The sequence below is a fragment of the Phascolarctos cinereus genome, unplaced genomic scaffold (genome assembly GCF_003287225.1).
Source record: "Phascolarctos cinereus isolate Bilbo 61053 unplaced genomic scaffold, phaCin_HiC Scaffold_1;HRSCAF=81, whole genome shotgun sequence".
Lineage (NCBI taxonomy): Eukaryota > Metazoa > Chordata > Mammalia > Diprotodontia > Phascolarctidae > Phascolarctos > Phascolarctos cinereus.
This window is the reverse complement of record NW_027555514.1, coordinates 123,144,569-123,163,424: the sequence shown is the minus strand read 5'-3', so window position 1 is coordinate 123,163,424 and position 18,856 is coordinate 123,144,569. Positions and strand designations below refer to the sequence as shown.

Here is an 18,856-nt window from a genome sequence, read left to right as displayed (position 1 = left end):
ATAAAGGTCGCATTTCTCAAAAATAAAAGAAGTGAGTCAATTTATTAAGATGGGAGCCATTCTTTAATGGATAAATGGTCAAAGGATATGAACAGGCAATTTTCAGAAGAAGAAATCCAGGTCATCAATAGTCATACAAAATGTTCTAGATTGCTGATACTTTAAAAAATGCTTTTAAAAAACAACTCTAAGTTACCACTTTACACCCATCAGTTTGGTTAAGATTTCAGAAAAAGACAATGACAAATGTTGGAAGGAATGTGGGAAAATAGGTACACTAATGCACTGTTGGTGGAACTGTGAAATAGTTCAACCATTCTGAAGGGCAATTTGGAACTATGCCCAAATGGCTATGGAACTGTACATACCTTTGACCCCTACTAGATCTGTATCCCAGAAAGATCAAAGGAAGAAGTCCTAATTGTACAAAAATATTTATAGCAGCTTTTTTCTGTGGTGGTAAAGAATTGGAAACTGAGGGGATGCCCATCAACTGGGGAATGACTGAATAATTGATGGTATGTGAATGTGATGGAGCACTGTTGTGCTATAAGAAATGATGAAGGTGATGGTTTCAGAAAAATTTGGGAAGACATATGAACTGATGCAAAGCAAAGTGATAATAATTTATACAATAACAACATTACAAAGATAATCAACTGTGAAAGACTTAATCAAGATCAATACAGTGATCCACAATTCCAAAGGATTCATGATGAAAAATGCTACCTACCTCCAGATAGATAACTGAAGGGCTTGAAGTGAAGATAGAAGCATTGTTTCTCTTCTTTTTCTGTTCCTCTCCCCCCTCTCCCCCCAGAACTTGGCTAATGAGGAAATATGTTTTGCATGACTTTTTGTGTGTAATGAGTATTGTATTTTTTGCCTTTTTAACGGGTGAGAAAGAGGTGAAGGGAGGGAGAGAATTTGGAACAGAATTGAAAATTTTTTCTTAAAGAGAGAGAAAAAGGAGTTGAAAGTCAAGAAGACCTTAGTTCAGTTTTGTCTCTCACACATAGTGGCTGTGTGACCCTAGGCAGGTCACTTACCCTTTTAGTGATCTAGGCACCCTGTAACCCTATAAAGTACAGAGAAGGAGTCAACTTGCACTGGTAGAGGGAGTTTTCTTATTTTGAAATTCCCTAGACCAATAAAATCATAGGCCTAGAAAAGAAATAAAAGGAGAAAAGCACAAACCTAACAATTACAGTAGATTAACAATCCAATATAATGAAAGAGAATTACAGACTGAATAAGGAAATAAAATCCAGAAATTGTGAACATAAGAAACACAATTTAAAACAAAGACATACAGAGTGAAAATAAGAGGCTATAACAAAATTCAGTGTGTATCAGGTAAATCCAAAAAGCAGAAGTTTCAATCATGCTATCAGACAATTTTTTAAGAAAAAAAATTCATAATTATTAAGAAAACCAAACAAGTAAATCCATTTTGCTTAAAGAAATGATAAATGATAAACCAATATATGCATCAAATGGCATGCCATCTAAATTTATAAAGCTAACCGAGTTGCAGAAAAACATTGAAACACAAATGATAGTAGATCTTAATATTTTCTCAGGTAAATCTTAGAGAAAGGTAATGAAAATAATGGATAATAAAAGGAAAAATAGAATTAAACCAACTGTTAAATTTAAAACTAAAAAAAAACATAGTATCACTAAATAAGGACATTAAACAACATACATGTTTCTCATCACATTATAGTACACAGAATATGTGCCAGAGCTCAGAGAAATAATAAATGTTGAAAAAGAAAGAAAGAAAAACAGGCAAAAATGTCACAAAATGAGAAAGTACGGACCAGTTAGGATCTGGACTAGTGAAGTAGTCCCTACACTGGTACATGAGTGAAAGGAATAGACTGAAAAATATGAGTTTAAATCCAAGAAAATAACTTGGGTGGTCAACCCCAAATATAGTTTAAATCATTTATTTCCCTACACCAGAGGGTGCAGGTGTGAGTACTATGGGATGATGTAAAAAAAAATTAAGGGGTGAGAAAGAAGATTGCACTGGGAGAAGAGGGAAGGGAAAGATAGAATGGGTAAATTATCTCACATAAAAAAGGTGGAAAAGAGCTATTAAAGTGGAATGGAAGATGCGGGGATGAGGGGCAACTGTTGAACTTTTCATCAAAATTAACTCAATTAGAATAACATACACACTCAGCTGGATGTAGAAATCTGTCTCACCCTATAAGAAACTAAAAAGGAACAGGGATAAGAGACAGGAGTGGGGCTGATAAAAGGAAGGGAGGATTGGGGGAGGCAATAGTAAGAAGTAAAACATTTGTGAGAAAGGACAGAGTGAAAGGTGAAAGAGAGAGAGAGAGAGAGGGAGAGAGAAGAAATAATGGAAAAATAGGATGGAGGGAAATATACAGTTAGTTATCATTACTATAAATGTGAATGGGATGAAATCACCCATGAAACAGAAGTGGATAATAGAATGGATTAAAAACCAGAATCCTATAATATGTTGTTTACAAGACACACATTTGAAACAGGAGGTACACATAGGGTAAAGCGATGAAGCAGAATCTATTATGCTTCAGCTGAAGTAAAAAAGAAAAAAAAGCAGGGGTAATGATTGCAATTTCAGACAAAACAAAAGGGAAAATAGTCTAATTAAAAGAGATAAAGAAGGAAACTACATCTTGCTAAAAGGAACTATAGATAATGAAGTAATATCAATACTAAACATATATGCACTAAATGGTACAGAATCTAAATTTTTAAAGAAGTTAAATGAGTTACAGGAAGAAATAGACAATAAAACTATACTAGTGAGGATTTCAACTTTCCCCTCTCAGAATCAGATAAATCTAAACACAAAATAAACAAGAAAGAAGTTAAGGGGGTGAATAGAATTTTAGAAAAGTTAGATATGATAGACTGCTGAAGAAAATGGAATGAAAGTAGAAAGGAATATATCTGTTTCTCAGAGACACATGGTAACTACCTAAAAATTGACCATGTATTGGGACGCAAAAACTTCATAACCAAATGTAGAAAAGCAGAAATATTAAATGCATCCTTTTCAGATTGTATTGTGATAAAATTACATTCAATAAAGGGCTGTAGCAACACAGATTAAAAATTGATTGGAAACTATTCTAAACCTAAAGAATGAGTGGGTCAAAGAACAAATCATAGAAATAATCAATAATTTCATTAAAGAGAATAACAACAATGAGATATCATACCCAAATTTACAGAATACAGCCAAAGCAGTACTTAGGGGAAAATTTACATCTCTAAACACATCAATAAAATAGAGAAAGTGAAGATCAATGAATTGGGCATACAACTAAAAAAAAACAACTAGAAAAAGAACCAATTAAAAATCCTCAATTAAACACCAAACTGGAAATCCTGAAAAATCAAAGGAGAGATTAATAAGATTGAAAGTAAGAAAACCAGCTGGTTTTATATTTAAAAAAAACAATAAAAATAGATAAACCATTGGTTAATTTGATTTAAAAAAAGAAAGAAAGAAAACCAAATTAAGAGTATCAAAAATGAAGGAGTGAATTCACCACCAATGAAGAGGAAACTGAAGCCATTATTAGGAACTATTTTGCCCAATTATATGCCAACAAATCTGACAAGCTAAGTGAAATGGATGAATATTTACAAAAATATAAGTTGCCCAAAACAACTGAAGAGGAAATAGAATACTTAAATAATCCATTTTAGAAAAATAAATTGAGTAAACTATCAATGAACTCCCTAAGAAAAAAATCCCCAGGGCTAGACAGATTAACAAGTGAATTCTACCAAACATTTAATGAACAATTAATTCCAATACTATATAAACTATTTGAAAAAATAGGCAAAGAAGGAGTCCTACCAAATTCCTTTTATGACACAAATATGGTGCTGATACCTGAACCAGGAAGAGCAAAAAACAGAGAGAAAAAACTACAGACCATTTTCCCTAACGAATATTTATGCAAAAATTTTAAATAAAATACTAACAAGGAGATTACAGCAGCATATCACAAAGATCATACACTATGATCAGGTGGGATTTACACCAGATATACAGGGCTGATTCAATATTGGGAGAACTAATTGAAAAGAATAATTGACTATATCAATAAAAAAGCCAACGGAAATCATATAATTATCTCAATAGATATAGAAAAAGCTTTTGACAAAATATGGCACACATTCCTATTAAAAATACTAGAAAGCATAGGAATAAATGGAATTTTCCTGAAATCATAAGTTGCATCTATCTAAAACCATCAGCAAGCATTATATGTAATGGGGATAAGCTAAAAACTTTGTTTCTCTCTCTCTCTCTCTCTCTCTCAGTTCAAATTTTCTTCCACAAAATGACGAATATGGAAATGTTTCACATGGTTGCACATGTATAACCTCTATCAGGTTGCTTACCATCTCAGGGAAGGATAGTGGAGGGAAGGAAGGATAGGATTTGGAACTCAAAGCTTAAAAAAAAGGATGTTAAAATTGTTTTTACACATAATTGGGGAAAAATAAATTATTATTTTAGAGTGCTTTATATACATTGCTGTATCTGAGCCTCAAAGAAACCGTTTGAAGTAGATGCTACAGGTTTCAGCTCAATTTTATGGATGAAGAAAGGAATATTAAGTCATTCAGTCTGAATAATTTTTCCATGCTCCTAATTCTTAGGATCAGAAGCAAGATTTGAGCCCATGTTTTTCCTGACTCCAAATCGAGCCCTCTTTCTATGGTGCCAAATGATCTCTCCCATAAAAGCAGAAACTGTTGCCAAATCTAAAATAAGAGATTTGACAAAAGAAGAGGCTCTGGGCAGTACTTTACCTGCTGTCTCGAAGTTTCTGGATATATTTATACTTTTCAGGCAATGATCCATTGGATGCAATCACTGCCTAAAAGAATATGAAAAATATGTAATTATTTCATTATAATTGGCCTTTAAAATCTTAGATTTGTTTAGATAGGGAGTGAAGAATTTAGGAGGGAAAAAAGACATTTGCACAACTTACATCTCGGACAACAGGAGAGAAATTCTGACTTTCAAGAGGCTGAGTTGCATCTGATAATATCTGAAAGGCCAAATGAAACTGGTAAGAAGGTTTCCTTGTGTTGGCATGTGCACAGAAACATCTGTCAAAGAAGAAAGGGATTTGGAAAAGCATATTTGCTAAAGAGCACAGAATGTTCTGACTCCGAAGGACATTTAGCCCTGCACTAAAGAAAATGCTTTTTCAGTATTAATTCCAAATTTTAAACTACCAGCTGGTAGCTATGACAATATCACAGCTTCCACTCTAGGCAGAGTTTACAGGCAAGAAAAACATCCCCAAACCTGGTTAAATGAGCTATACTGAGCTTGTTAAAAATAGCACAGGACTTATCCCTGACTACCACCTTGTCTCATAAATAGTCATTACTTGCCAGTATTAGTTCCTTCTAGGGGAGAGAGAAAAAGAGAGAGAGAGAGACAGAGAGAGAGAGACAGAGAGAGTGTGTAAAGCCAACTGGACAGTTTAAATCTTCCCAATGCCCTACTTCTTCTCCCAGGTCCTGGACACAAACAGGACACCAGTACAAGATAAAATGCCTTCATAATAAGGTTATATTTAAACTGAATAATGAAATACATGGGCCAATGCCATAGGACTAGTACATTGTGGGCAAGTAATTCCATACTTCCTAAAATCTGGCAAGAGGAATCCAGAGAACAAAACTACAACTCCCAGAATCTACCTCTCTACACTTATTCCAGTTTCAAGTTATATCCAAAATCTTAGCTAAAGTACCCTACCCTCAGGGACTGGAAGTAAATAGTGCACCAAATGTATAGCTAGAGGAAAAGAAGGCATTCCTATGCTCCCTTATCCCACCCTAAGGTCTAGTTTGGCATCACCTCCCAACTGGGAGGGCTTATAAAAGTGTGGGAGATGGTGAACAGCCTCAGGGGAAGAAGCAATGGAATGTTAATTTTTAATTCAAGTTTCCTGAATAATGGGAAACGTAAGATATGCTGTCCATCTTGCATTTATAGTAATGTAAATACATTTATTAGTTTTATTTATTTATTTATTATTAGTTTATTTATTATTAGTATACATTTATACTAATACCTTCTTAATGCTAAAAAAAAAAAACCACAAGCCTGAACAAGAAACTCTTTCTATATTCAATTACTTTCTTCCTAGAATATAACTCAGATGTCTACACCACGAGAATGAAAATTTTTATCAAGGAAAGAAAGGAGATGAAAAAATTTGAGGCACAGAATAGTTTGCCCAATACTCAAGACTAGGAGTAAAACAGTAAAGAAAGAGGCAAGGCAGGGAAGGCACAAATGACCACCATATTACTCTAATGATATCCTGTCTGGCTAGTAGACCTTAGTCACTTGCCTTCCTCTCCTCCAATGCCACCATAAGAACATATCCTTACCATTTACACACTGCCCAGCTCACTATTTAACATTCTTGTGCAAGCAAGGCACGTCAAGAGTTTAATCAAAAAAGGAGGAAAAGGACATTTAATAGAAAGGAGGAAGGGCACAGCCTGCAAGTTTAGCTTTATTGCTAATCACTCCACCATTTTAGAATGGTAGCTCCCAAAAGCTACCGCTCAAATGGAAAAATACCCAGGACTTAAGGAAAAGCTTCCTTAGCTTCTGAAGTTAAGAATCTGGGCCTATTATTCTCAGAGAGAAAGTCCTACCAGGAAACATTAACTACCATTGTCAAATTGTAATACAAAAATAGATGGGATTGGGAGAGAGAGGGTGCTGCTGGAGAGGTCCTTTCTAGCCAAGCAAAGAATATACAGCATAATGATATTCCAGACACTGACCACTGACAAAGGAATAAAATCTCTGTCAAATACTCTTCATAATTTTACTAAGGTTATTTAATGAATTACTAAGGAAAAAGATTCAATTTGATTTTCTCTGACCAACGTGTCAGAGAGAGAGAAAGGGAGAGGTGGGGAGTGGGGGAGAGATAGTGAGGGTAGGGGTAGAGGGGGGTAGAAGGAGAGATAGAGAGAGGGAAGGAGGGGGAAGAGAGAGATAGAGAGACTCCCACAGATCAAAGGTAGATTCCTAATTGAATATACCTTAATGAGAGAGACAAATTACCTCTGAGAACAAAGATTATATCAATAGTAAAGCAAGGAAAGTAGAAGATTAATAATGTAAATGTTTACAAGTAAAACTGGGAAAGAGAAATGAGGGAACCACAGAAGATTTCTTAGGTGGAAAAGATTAGTATATTCATTAAATATGTCAGGTTTCCATGCAATCCCAGTTGTTGAGTCCAGCATTCTGCTTACCATTTCTTCAACATACGGAAAAAGCATATCTCCAAAGCACTCTGTAGCTTCAATTGGGAGCTGGGCTGGTAAATTGTCAATGGAACACATGAGTATCCCAGAGCCTTCCACACTAGAAGCAGCAAAATGACTAATTATATTTGCAGAAATGACCAACATACCCTGTAACATTCCTCATATTAGTACGAATACCATATTATGTTGGCCCAGCACAAAACCATGTGTGTGAAATACAAGAATAAAAATAGTTGACACCCCATCTACTACTAATTTCTTCTGCAACAATCTCCCATTCATATAAATATGGCATACAAATTTAAAAGTTGAAATGATTGCATTTTTAATAACTTTATATTTAAATGTATATGAACTTCAGAAGAGTCAGCATGGTTTGGTAAGGACACTGGACTTGGAATAAGAAGATCTAGATTGACATCCCAGCTCCAATACTTACTGGCTATGTGATGATATATGTAAGTTATTTTTTTTTGTCTGAATCTCAATCCTCTCATTTATAAAATGGAGGCAATTGTACTTTTATAATCAAACTCACAAGGCTAAAAAGTATTTCGCAGACCTTAAAGCACTACATAAATGTGAATTATTATGTCTTAAACCCTCACAGCCTTTAGTATGTCTCTGCTGTCATCAAAGGCTCACACATCAACACTAGGAAGTGCTATGATGTTGTGCATTTGGACAATTTTCTCCTTGTGTTTTAATAACCTAACTGAAATATAAACATATGCCCCCATGACCCTCAGCAATTTAAAGTCTTTTAAATTTTTTGACAAACTCACCTGTCATGGATAATATGCTGATCAGCATCATACATACAAAAGGGACTGTCTATTGTCGTACACTCCGTCATGAACTCTATAGACCCTCCAGCGTCAGCTGAGATGTCACATATGGCCACGAGTCTGAAAGAGAGGATGCCCATATGCCATACTGCATTACCAGCTGAAAATTGCCATCAATACTAAAAATCAACAACAATAACAAAACCTAAGGATTAGATAACAACTTCTAATGTGCATTTCCCAGCCCTTTCCACTGAACACTGAGGAGAGCAAAAACAAAAACAAAAACCAAAAAAAAACAAACAAGGAAAAGATTACTAGGAGGTTCTTCCCAAAGGAAGACTTGTTCTCCTCAACTAAAAACAAAAGAAACCAGAGGGGATCATGCCTTTCCTCAGAATTCTCTTTAACAAAAAAACAGTGCCTAGCTATACCCCTCTAAATTAATCAATTATAAAGGAATTTATTAAGCAATTACTATATGCCAGGTACTGTGCTAAGTGCTAGGGATAAGACAAGTGACATCCCTTTAAGCTATCCTGTTTACCATCACCTAAATAATCTTGTTAAAACCTTACTCTCATCTTATCATCTCCTTTCTTCGTGTCCTACTCCTAATGAGGATGATTTCCTCCCTTTGGCCTAGTAAGGAATGACCTCTAACAGTCTGGTTGCCACTTACCCCTCCAGGTTTTGCGTCCCACAATTCCCTTGTGCCATCCCTCTCCATCAATCAGATGGGTCTATCTAGTGTTCTCAGAACACATCGTGTTTTTCATACTTCCACATCTTTGCTCACAATGTCTCCTCTCTCCAGGAGTGTCCTTCACCTTTACCTCCACCTGACTGAATTCTACCAATTCAATAAGATGCAAATCATTTTCTACTTAATCCATGAAGTCTTCCCTGACCAGTCCAGTCCACAAGGCTCTTCCCTTCTTTTGAACTTTTATTGCACACATATTGACTGTACAACTCACTTAGCATTTAATGTTGACCATCACATTGCCTTAGTTTTCTATTTTTGTGTCCATGTTTCACCTCCCCAAATAGACTTTAAGCTACTTGAGGACAGAGATCCTATCTTGTACCTTTTAATCCATTAAAATATCCAGAATGCTGCTAGAATAGCTAGTAGCTATTATTATTACAACACCTGAACTAGTGTCTTGAACACTGTGAATACTCAATAAATATTCAGTAAAATAATTCAGCCCTAGAATTCACAGTAGCACTATTTAGATTTGAAGACAGAAGATGAGCCTAATGAAAGTTCTGCTACTTTCATCGCCATAGGCATCATTTTTTTTAATTCCATGGGCTTCAGTGTCTTTACCTGCAAATTGAGGGACTAGATGATCCGAGGCCCTATCTACTACCAAGTAGCAAACCATGGGAGCTAATATGAAAAAATCGTTGGCCCTGCAGTATAAAAGATCTTTACACTTTCTGGGGAAGAGAGGAAAAGGAGGGATTAAAAATTAAATTAAATTAAATTAAAAATAAAACAAATATTTTTAAAACAGTTTGTAAATTTTATTTATTAAGAAAAAACAACAATAATTAAAACAAAACAATAGATACTTACTTGTGGGGCAAGGAAGGGCAACCCTCAACAGTAACAACTGAGGATTTGATTGGAGCGAGGAGCCTCTGAGCATCTTGCCGACTCAATAGCCGAGGAGTGTCTTGCTCCCAGTAGATTCCATTAATTAAACAAGTAGTATATGGGGCAATCTATGAAACAAATTCCAAGAAACCCAATGAGATGTGGAGGGTAACTCATACTCACAGAAGTATGCTAGATGCAAACTATCAATGGCAAATCCAGTAACTAGCTTTTTAAAATTACTTTTAAAAATTATGTTCATTGATGTCTTCTGTTTTCATATCACCTTCATCCGCAAATATATCTCTTGCCCCTCCCATACTTAAGGGTCATCTCTTGTAGCAAAAATTTTAAAAAGAAAGAAAAGAGCGGTTTAACAAAAGCAATTAACATCAATGGTCTGACAGTACATGCAATATTCTACACCCATAATTCCCCATCTCTTCAAAGAAAGGAGAGAAATATATGTTCTCTCTCAACTCTTCTCCAGGGTCAAACTAGGTCATTATAACTCAACATTATTTCTTAATGCCTCTTTAGTTTTGAGAGATCATTCCTTCTTAGCAAAAGACAATATACTGGGTGAGTTCTACCATATTCCATGTGGCAATAGGAGCTCCCCATGAAATAAAGTTTTGGGGTCCTTTTTCGTTTTCATTCTGCAATAGCATTATTTAGTAGGGAAAGAACAAGCCTTTAAATCAAGAGCCTGGTATTGTATTTCTGCCTCCCATGCCACCAACTATGTAGCCTTAATCGGGCTTCCTCGACTTTTCTGGGCTCCATTTTCCTTACCTGCAAGATGGGGATAATATGTCCCCCATTCCTCACAGGGATGCTGTGAAGATTAAATCAGATAACAGCTGTAAGAACTGTGAGCTCCACTGAGAAAGGTGCATACATAGTATTTACAATCAGAAAGTTCCAAATGCCCTCAGCCATCATTAAAGAGAACTAAGAGTTAGACCTAAGAATTTTCCAGTTTCACATCCTTTCATTTAGAAGTTGCATTAGGCGTCACATCCTACATGACTTGGATGATACTGAAGACTGTCACGTGGCAAGCACAGCTCAACACTGGAATCTAGAAAATGAGCTGCTGTTTGTAAGACCCCTCAACTGAATAAGAGTTGTTCTTCCTTCTATAAACACATCACTGCTAAAACTTGCTCACACGGCAAGAAAGGGCTTTCGGCCACAAATGAAGAAACAAGCCTTCTTGCACGAAGATGCTGCTGGTTTCCTGCTGTCATGCATTTTGAATTGGGGAATTTTGTAAAATTCCCTTTCCTGGGGATGGGTTTGCACTGGCCCTCACACGTTATTTTTAACTCAGTGCACCCACATAATCAATGGCATGAATTAGCACGATGGCTCAGTGAGATTAGGAATACAGAGTGTAACTACCAAACAGACTTTCTGCAGAAGGATCATTTGATCCGTGGATTTCCATGACTATGGCCATATTATGAATACCATGTTTAAAGTCAACGGGCCTGAGCTGACCACAGAAGGCTATGGTCCACAGTAAGATGGTGCAATCCTGAGGTAAAAAGAATCAAATAAAGTCATGCTGACAGAGCCCTGCAGACAGAAGCCCGAGAAACTATGCCAAGGAAAATTTCAGAATTCCTAATGCCAACTAGCTACTTCTAAAGGACTTGAGTTATCACATTTTAATTAATTGATAATGGGGACTGAAAATGAATTGATGTACTCCTAACTGTTCTTGTCTAAAACTACCTACCTCATAGTAAAAACAAACCGTCTGCAGAGCCAAGAAAGAACATATTAGAACACTCACTTCAGTGTTAAAGCGAGATGTGTAGAGGTGAGGATGTCTGTCATATTCTACAGGGTCATACACCCCATCTCTTTTCCTGACAAGGTGATGATGTCGACTTAACACTGTCCCATACACTTTCCTGAGATCTAGCAGAGAAGAGGGGAAAAGGTAAAAGACATAACAACAGCAGGCCTATGACCTATAATAAGAAAATGCCATGATATACATGATTTAAAAAAAACATAATAAATATACACAAAGTATATTTATATGGTGTAGTGCAGAGTTGCCAAATATAGAGTACAGAAAATCTGTCAAAGGTGTATGAGGAATATTTGGTAAATAATTATATTATCCTATTAAAATATTCCTACAGTAATAGCTTTTTAAAAAAAATTGTGGATAGGCAAGAGAACAATTTTGGGGTACAAAAAGTATATTGAATGTTTTCCTTATGAAAAATTAATCTTTTATTCTATTTATTAAATGTATAATGAACTCTAGAATTTCTTTCCTTTCATATTGAATATGGAATACAAGGAAATTTATAGGAGTCAAGTGACATGGGACCTAAAAAAGACTGGGAACCACCAATGTAATGCATAGAAAGCTTTGTAGTCAGGAATACCTGGGTTCAAATTCCATCTCCGACACAAGCTGTCTAAATGCCTGTGCAAGTCACAGGCTCTCCATGCCCTAGGCAACTCTCTAAAACTCAAAGTCACAAATCACATGTTGATATGCTGAAAAGAAGAAAGAGAAGGAGGAGAAGGAGAAGGAGAAGAAGAAGAAGAAGAAGAAGAAGAAGAAGAAGAAGAAGAAGAAGAAGAAGAAGAAGAAGAAGAAGAAGAAGAAAAAGTAGCAGTAATGGCAGTAGTGGCAATAGCAGCAGTAGCAGCAGTAGCAGCAGTAGTAGTAGTAGCAGTAGTAGTAGTAGCAGTAGTAGTAGTAGTAGTAGTAGTAGTAGTAGTAGTAGTAGTAGTAGTAGTAATCCTTTATTACCTCCACTTTGGGAAACTTCTCTTAACTCATGTGGCTCCACAAACTCACAAGGGAGTTCATTGAAGATCTCTTGGGCACCCTGTTAGTGACAACATGAGCATCAACTAGACAAGCGAAACTAACAATGAAAATCCAAGGTTCCATAAAAACACATACAAGGATAAGTACAAGTTCATCTTCCATGAATATGGCATTCTTTCTTTTCCATCTCTGGAACTTAAACTACAACATGGCAGCTAGGTGGTATAATGGATAAGAGCACTGGATTTGGAGACACAAAAACCTGAGTTCAAATCCTGCCCTCAGATACTAACTAGCTGGGTAACCTTGGGAAAGTCAAGGTAACTTCAGTTAATCTCTGCTCCAGTTTCCTCATCTGTAAAACAGGAGTAATAGAAAATATATCCTGAAGTTGTCATGAGGACCAAATGAGCCTTTGCAAACTTTATAGCACTATATAAACGCTAGCTATTGATGTTATTAATAATATCTTATTTGTTAAAAAATGCAAGCCAGATTTCAAACATGCCTCAAGTATTTTATGATAGCCACAAAGATTCTCAGGTGATTGAATACAGTAAACAGCTTCTATTAATTCTTCTTCAGTGTCTTTTTCTTTCAAGTAGAAATGACGAGGCTTACATGGTTACCTCATTGAGAAACAGAGATGTCATAATAAAAAAAAAACCTCTATTGTAAGTTTGTTTGAGGAAAGTACTACTTGTAAGTAGCAAAACTATAGATTAGTCTCTTCCTGGGAAATTTCAAATCCCTTCCATACACATTTTCTTTTAAAACATTCAGGAAGGAGAAAACTTATTAACTCCATTTCCCAGAGAAGAAATATATACTTAAATATCACAAGAATCACCCTTCTTGACTGTATTCCCAGCTTATAGCCTTCGGTATGCTAATACAAACTAGAATGGCTGTCATACCGTACTAATGATGTATAAAATAAAGGAATCTTGTAACAAAACCAAAAAGATGTGAAAGCTAGGGAAAATGTTGAATGAATCATAAATCTTCAAAATCATAAAATATTTCTAGAGCAAGCTAGGACCATGGGAAAATGAGAAAGTAGAACACTCTGGTTTCCCTGTAACATCAGAATCTGTCTAAGCTAATAATACTAATAAAATTTATATAGCACTTACTATGTGTCAGGTTCTGTGCTTGACAATTATGATATTATTTGATCCTCACAACAATTCTGGGACATAGGTGGTGCTATTATCACCCCCATTTTACAGGTGAGGAAACTGAGGAAGGTAAGTGGCTTGCCCAGGATCATCCCAATAATAAGTGTTTGAGTTTAGGTATGAGCTCAGGTCTTCCTGATTCTAGGCCTGGAGCTCTATCCACTTCACCACCTAGCTGCCTAAGGTGAGAAACTAGCTAAGGACAACTAAGACACATTCCGACCACATTCCACTGCAAAGAGTCTTCGTATTTACCTTAGACACATTACCAGTGCCAGTGAACACAAACGTTAAAGGTCCTATAGACTTAGGCATCAGTCCCAGAGAGATTTCATAGCCAGCATCACGTACAGCTTGCACAGCCTGACTGCTGTTCCTGTAGTTATGGGCCATACCGATATGCTAAAAACAAATACATACAATTCACATAAATCTATACACTGAAACATTTTATTTTTACAAAGTGTGAAAAGGGATCTTGAAGGATAAAAAAACTCACCATAAAAGGTGTGTGATGCCCCAGGGCAAGGAACCTTAAGCCCATTCCATGTAAAATGTTGATCATCCCTGTTTCAGAATCAGATCAATAAAAAAGATGAGAAGATTAATTTTTTGAAACAATGTAGTTTCCCCGCCTCCCAGCTTCTAGCATACTGTCTTATACAAAGTAAGTGTTTAACAAATGTCTGTTGAATTGAATTGCACTTTCACTGAAAATTCACAATTAAGAAAAATACTGGATCCACTACAAACTCAGCATTTATTCATTCATTCATTTATTTGATGAAATTTCAGTACAACAAAATAATTTTGATGGTTGTTTGTGGTCATAATAGGAGTTGCCCTACGTGCTTAGAAAGGTGAATAGAGTTTATTAAGTGTGAGGCCATTCATAAAAGGAAGAACTTCTGTGGAAAGAGAAGGCTGTATGGTCAAGGAAAAAAATGAGTTAAGTATATACATACATATATATATAATATATATATATACACACACATATATGCGTGTATATGTATACACACATATGTATGTATATACATACATATATAAAGTATATATACATGTGTGTATATATATACACAAATATATATGTGAACTATATATAAATATATATGTATATGTAGTATATATAAGCCTACAAAATGCAATTGACATGGCCTTCATGAAAGCATTACTAATTTGAAGAAACAAGACTCTCCTACTACCAAACTTTGAGTAATAATAATAGTATAAGACTACCACTGAACACATTGGTGTTTCCCAACCAATAAGTCAAGTCCAAATGGCGTAAAAATCTAACTCCCATGTTCTTAATTAAAGAGGCTTCTCCTTTCTTTGGCCCGTTCTTATGATTGTCCCTTCCCACAAATTATGTGCCCCTTCTTTTTCCCCTTTCTTCCCTTCCTTAGCATGCTGTTCCCATACATATTCAAAACAAGAATTCTTCTTAGAGTTTGCATTAGAAATGAGCAAGCTGAAGTATCTTATCTGAGCTCACCCACAGCTATGAAATGGCACTGCTGTTCTTTCTTCTTTCATGTTTATGTTGAAACATAGGCTTTTATATAAAAACCTTTTCCCCACCACTTTCAACACTGCAAGCAGCAACACACCCCTAGGCAAATTTTGGGACAGTTTTGGGATATGAATATTACACACACACACACACACACACACACCCCTGTCATACTTAGACTATTGTAATACCTGGCTGGTTGGTCCCTGTGCCTTAAGTCTCTCCCTACTCCAGTCCATCCTCTACTCAGCTATCAAAATGATCTTTGTGAAGTACAGGTCTGACCGTGTCACCTTCCTCATCCCCAGCCATCATCCCCCATTCAATAAACTTGAATGGTCTCTTAAACCTCAAGGATCAGAAATAAACTCCTCTGGCATTCGATAACCTGGCCTCTCCTTACATTTCCAGTTTTCTTACACTTGATTGTCCTCTACTTTCTCTAAGATCCCATGACACTAGTCTCTTTGCTGTTCCTACCACAAGACACTTCATCTCCAGGCTCTGTGTTTTCTCTAACTAGCCCTATGCTTGAATTTTTCTCCTTCCTCATCTCTGCCTTCTGACTTACCTGGATTCCTTTAAGCCTCAGCTAAAATCTCACCTTTTGCAAAAGGCCTTTCCTCATTACCCTTAATGCTAATGCCCTCTATCCAGGGTTGTTTCCAATTTAGACTGAACATATGATAGGTGATGTATAAGACACAGATATAAATTTCTATCTAATCTATAGATTGCTATAGATCTCTATCTTTATATAGATTTTATATTTTATATATGATTATCGAAATTCATTTGTTATATTTTATATAGATTTGTACATGTTGTTTGCATGTTGTCTCCCTCATTGGACTATAAGTTCCTTAGAGGCAGGAACTGTTTTTGTCTTTCTTTGTATGCCAGGGCTTAGCATTATACTTAGCACACAACAACTGCTTGTTGAATTGTTGACACACACATTCACGTTGATCAATGCAGGAGGTTTCAAAACGCATCTGCAAACCCTGGTATACATACCTGCCACCCCTGCCCATTGTCCAAAGGCCACCACACGTGTTCCTTTATGATCAACCATTTTCTCGTAATCAATAAGCCGTATTTCCTAAATTTAAAAAAATATATATCCAGTCAGATCCTCTGGCCAAGCCATACAAATGGGCAATTCAACAGTTGACTTCTTTTTTCCTCACAAAATATTTCTGGACCTATTAACATAAACTTCTTAGTCAAAATGGCTTCAAGAAAGGTTTTTAGAAAGAGCTAGGTCACAAAACAACCACAGTAAGAGACCATGAGTGAGCCTGAACGTGATAAACGGCACCCACATGGCGCAAGAAGAGAGAGTGAATCTAAAAGTGACACCTCAGCAGTAGGCATTCCAATAATCAAGTCAATCAGAAAGGGAATGTTCTTCCTAAGTTCATTAACCAAAATAACATGGCTTATCTTAAAATAAGGAAAGTCTAGTAAAAATGCCTTAAACAAAGTCTCACCAGATAATGTGATTTAGTCATTAGTCTCATAATGTCATATGGCATATAATTTTACTAACTACAGCATGGAGTATGATGGATTGCTTTCTCTCCCTAAGCTCTCTTTCTTATCCTTTACTCCTTTACCTTTTTAGGAAAACATCACTATCTCTAGCTCAGAAGTTTTCTAAATGAGTGAAAACATCTGATGTACAAAATACTCTTTGGAACAATGCAGTTTTATTACTTTGATGGAATATAGCAACTCAAATTCACTAATAATAAAATGTTGCTAAGCAGAGGGAAGGCCCGATTGGCTTTAATGCCTGTAATAATAAGCATACATTGTTTAAAAATGGGTGGATTTCAAGTACTTTAAAAGACTTTATTCCCACAGAAGATAATAATAAAAAATAATAACTAACATTTATGTAGTGCTTACTCTGGGCCAGGCAGTGGACTAAGGGCTTTACAAAAGCTCGTTTGATCCTCATAACAATCCTGGGAGGTAGGTGCTACTACAGCCATACCTCATTTTATTGCACTTTACTTTATTGTGCTTTGCAGATATTGCCTTTTTTTTTAATTGAAGGTTTGTGGCCATCTTGCATCTAGAAAGTCTGCTGGCACCATTTTTCCAAGAGCATATGCGCACATTGTAATCTCTGTGTCATGGTTATAACGCTCATGAATTTTTCATACTTTTTAATTATTTTAATTATTATTATTATATCTGTTATGGTGATCTGTGATCAGTGATCTTTGATGTTACTATTATAATTGTTTTTGGGGTGCCTTGAATCATGCCCAAAGACAGTGAACTTAATCAATAAATATTTGCATGTTCTGACTGCTCCGTTGACCAACTATTCCCTGTGTCTCTCCCTTTCCTCCAGTCTCCCTATACCCTGAGACACAACAATATTGAAATTAGGCCAGTTAATAACTCTACAATGGCCCCTAAGTGTTCAAGAGAAAGGAAGGGTCAATTGATGTGGCAAACTTCACTGTGGTCTTATTTTAAGAAACTGCCACAGCTACCCTAACCTTCAGTATCTACCACCCTGATCAGTCAGCAGCCATCAACTCCTAAAGCAAGACCCTCCACCAGCAAAAACATTATGATTCACAAAAGTTCATGATGGCTAACATTTTTAGCAATAAGATACTTTTAATTAAGGTATGTACATTTGTTTTTAGACACAATGCTGTTGCACACTCAATAGACTGCAGTATAGTGTAAACATAACTTTTATACGCACTGGGAAACCAAAAAAATTCTCATGACTTGCTTTATTGTGATATTTGCAGTCTGGGACCAAACCTGCAATAATGCTGAGGTATGTCTATATTCCCCCATTTTACAGATAAGGAAACTGAGGTTAAATAATTTATCAAGGGTCACACAGCCAGAAAGTATCTGAGGCAAGATTTGAATTCAGGTCTTCCTGACTCCAAGCCCATCACTCTATCCACTGCACCTAGCTTCCCCTGATAATTTTGTTTATACCATTATTATTAGATATGAACTGTCTTTTACCTTTCTTTATGTCCCAAGTGCCCTTGACAGTACCTAGAGCACAGTAGACACTTTGGAAATATTTGTTGACTGACAATCAGCTTAATTTGCCAAAGCAACCTCCAAAAATGCTAGAAAGGTGAATTTCAGTGAAGGTCTGGCTGAATTACTCTCTTTAGATAAAATATACTATGGTACCTTACCAAGTGCCTTGAGGGCATTGACACGTTTGCTTTTGTATCCTAGTACCTAGAACAGTGCCATGTGTATTTTGTTGCTGTTGCTTCAGCCCTGTGGGTCTCTTCATGATCCCATTTGGGGTTTTCTTGGCAAAGATACTGCAGTGCTTTGCTATTTCCTTCTCCAGCTCATTTAATGGATAGGAAACTGAGGCAAATAGTGTTAAGTGGCTTGACCTTGTGTATAATGGGCAGTAAATATATATTTGTTCATTTGAATGTGGTTTGAATTCCTTAGGGCAGCTAAGTGGTACAGTCGATAGTGTGCCAGGCCTGGAATCAGGATGACTCATCTCTGTGAGTTTAAATCCAACCCCACATGCTTACTAGCCTTGTGACCCTTGGCAAGTCATTTATCCCTGTTTGCTTTGGT

The 18,856-nt window shown here is 36.2% G+C and overlaps 1 protein-coding gene across 1 annotated transcript in view; it reads right to left on the bottom strand.

Moving 5' to 3' along the window:
- The window catches only part of AASS (aminoadipate-semialdehyde synthase), a 67,508-nt gene that overhangs the window by 29,207 nt on the left and 19,445 nt on the right, over positions 1–18,856 (bottom strand). The window contains exons 4-13 of the mRNA XM_020966361.2: positions 16,271–16,355; positions 14,237–14,304; positions 13,993–14,139; positions 12,536–12,614; positions 11,552–11,679; positions 9,727–9,875; positions 8,136–8,258; positions 7,336–7,447; positions 5,028–5,087; positions 4,843–4,910 (exon numbers count right to left, since the gene is read on the bottom strand). Coding sequence (XP_020822020.1) covers positions 4,843–4,910; positions 5,028–5,087; positions 7,336–7,447; positions 8,136–8,258; positions 9,727–9,875; positions 11,552–11,679; positions 12,536–12,614; positions 13,993–14,139; positions 14,237–14,304; positions 16,271–16,355 — 1,019 coding nt within the window. The remainder of the gene's footprint in view (positions 1–4,842; positions 4,911–5,027; positions 5,088–7,335; positions 7,448–8,135; positions 8,259–9,726; positions 9,876–11,551; positions 11,680–12,535; positions 12,615–13,992; positions 14,140–14,236; positions 14,305–16,270; positions 16,356–18,856) is intronic.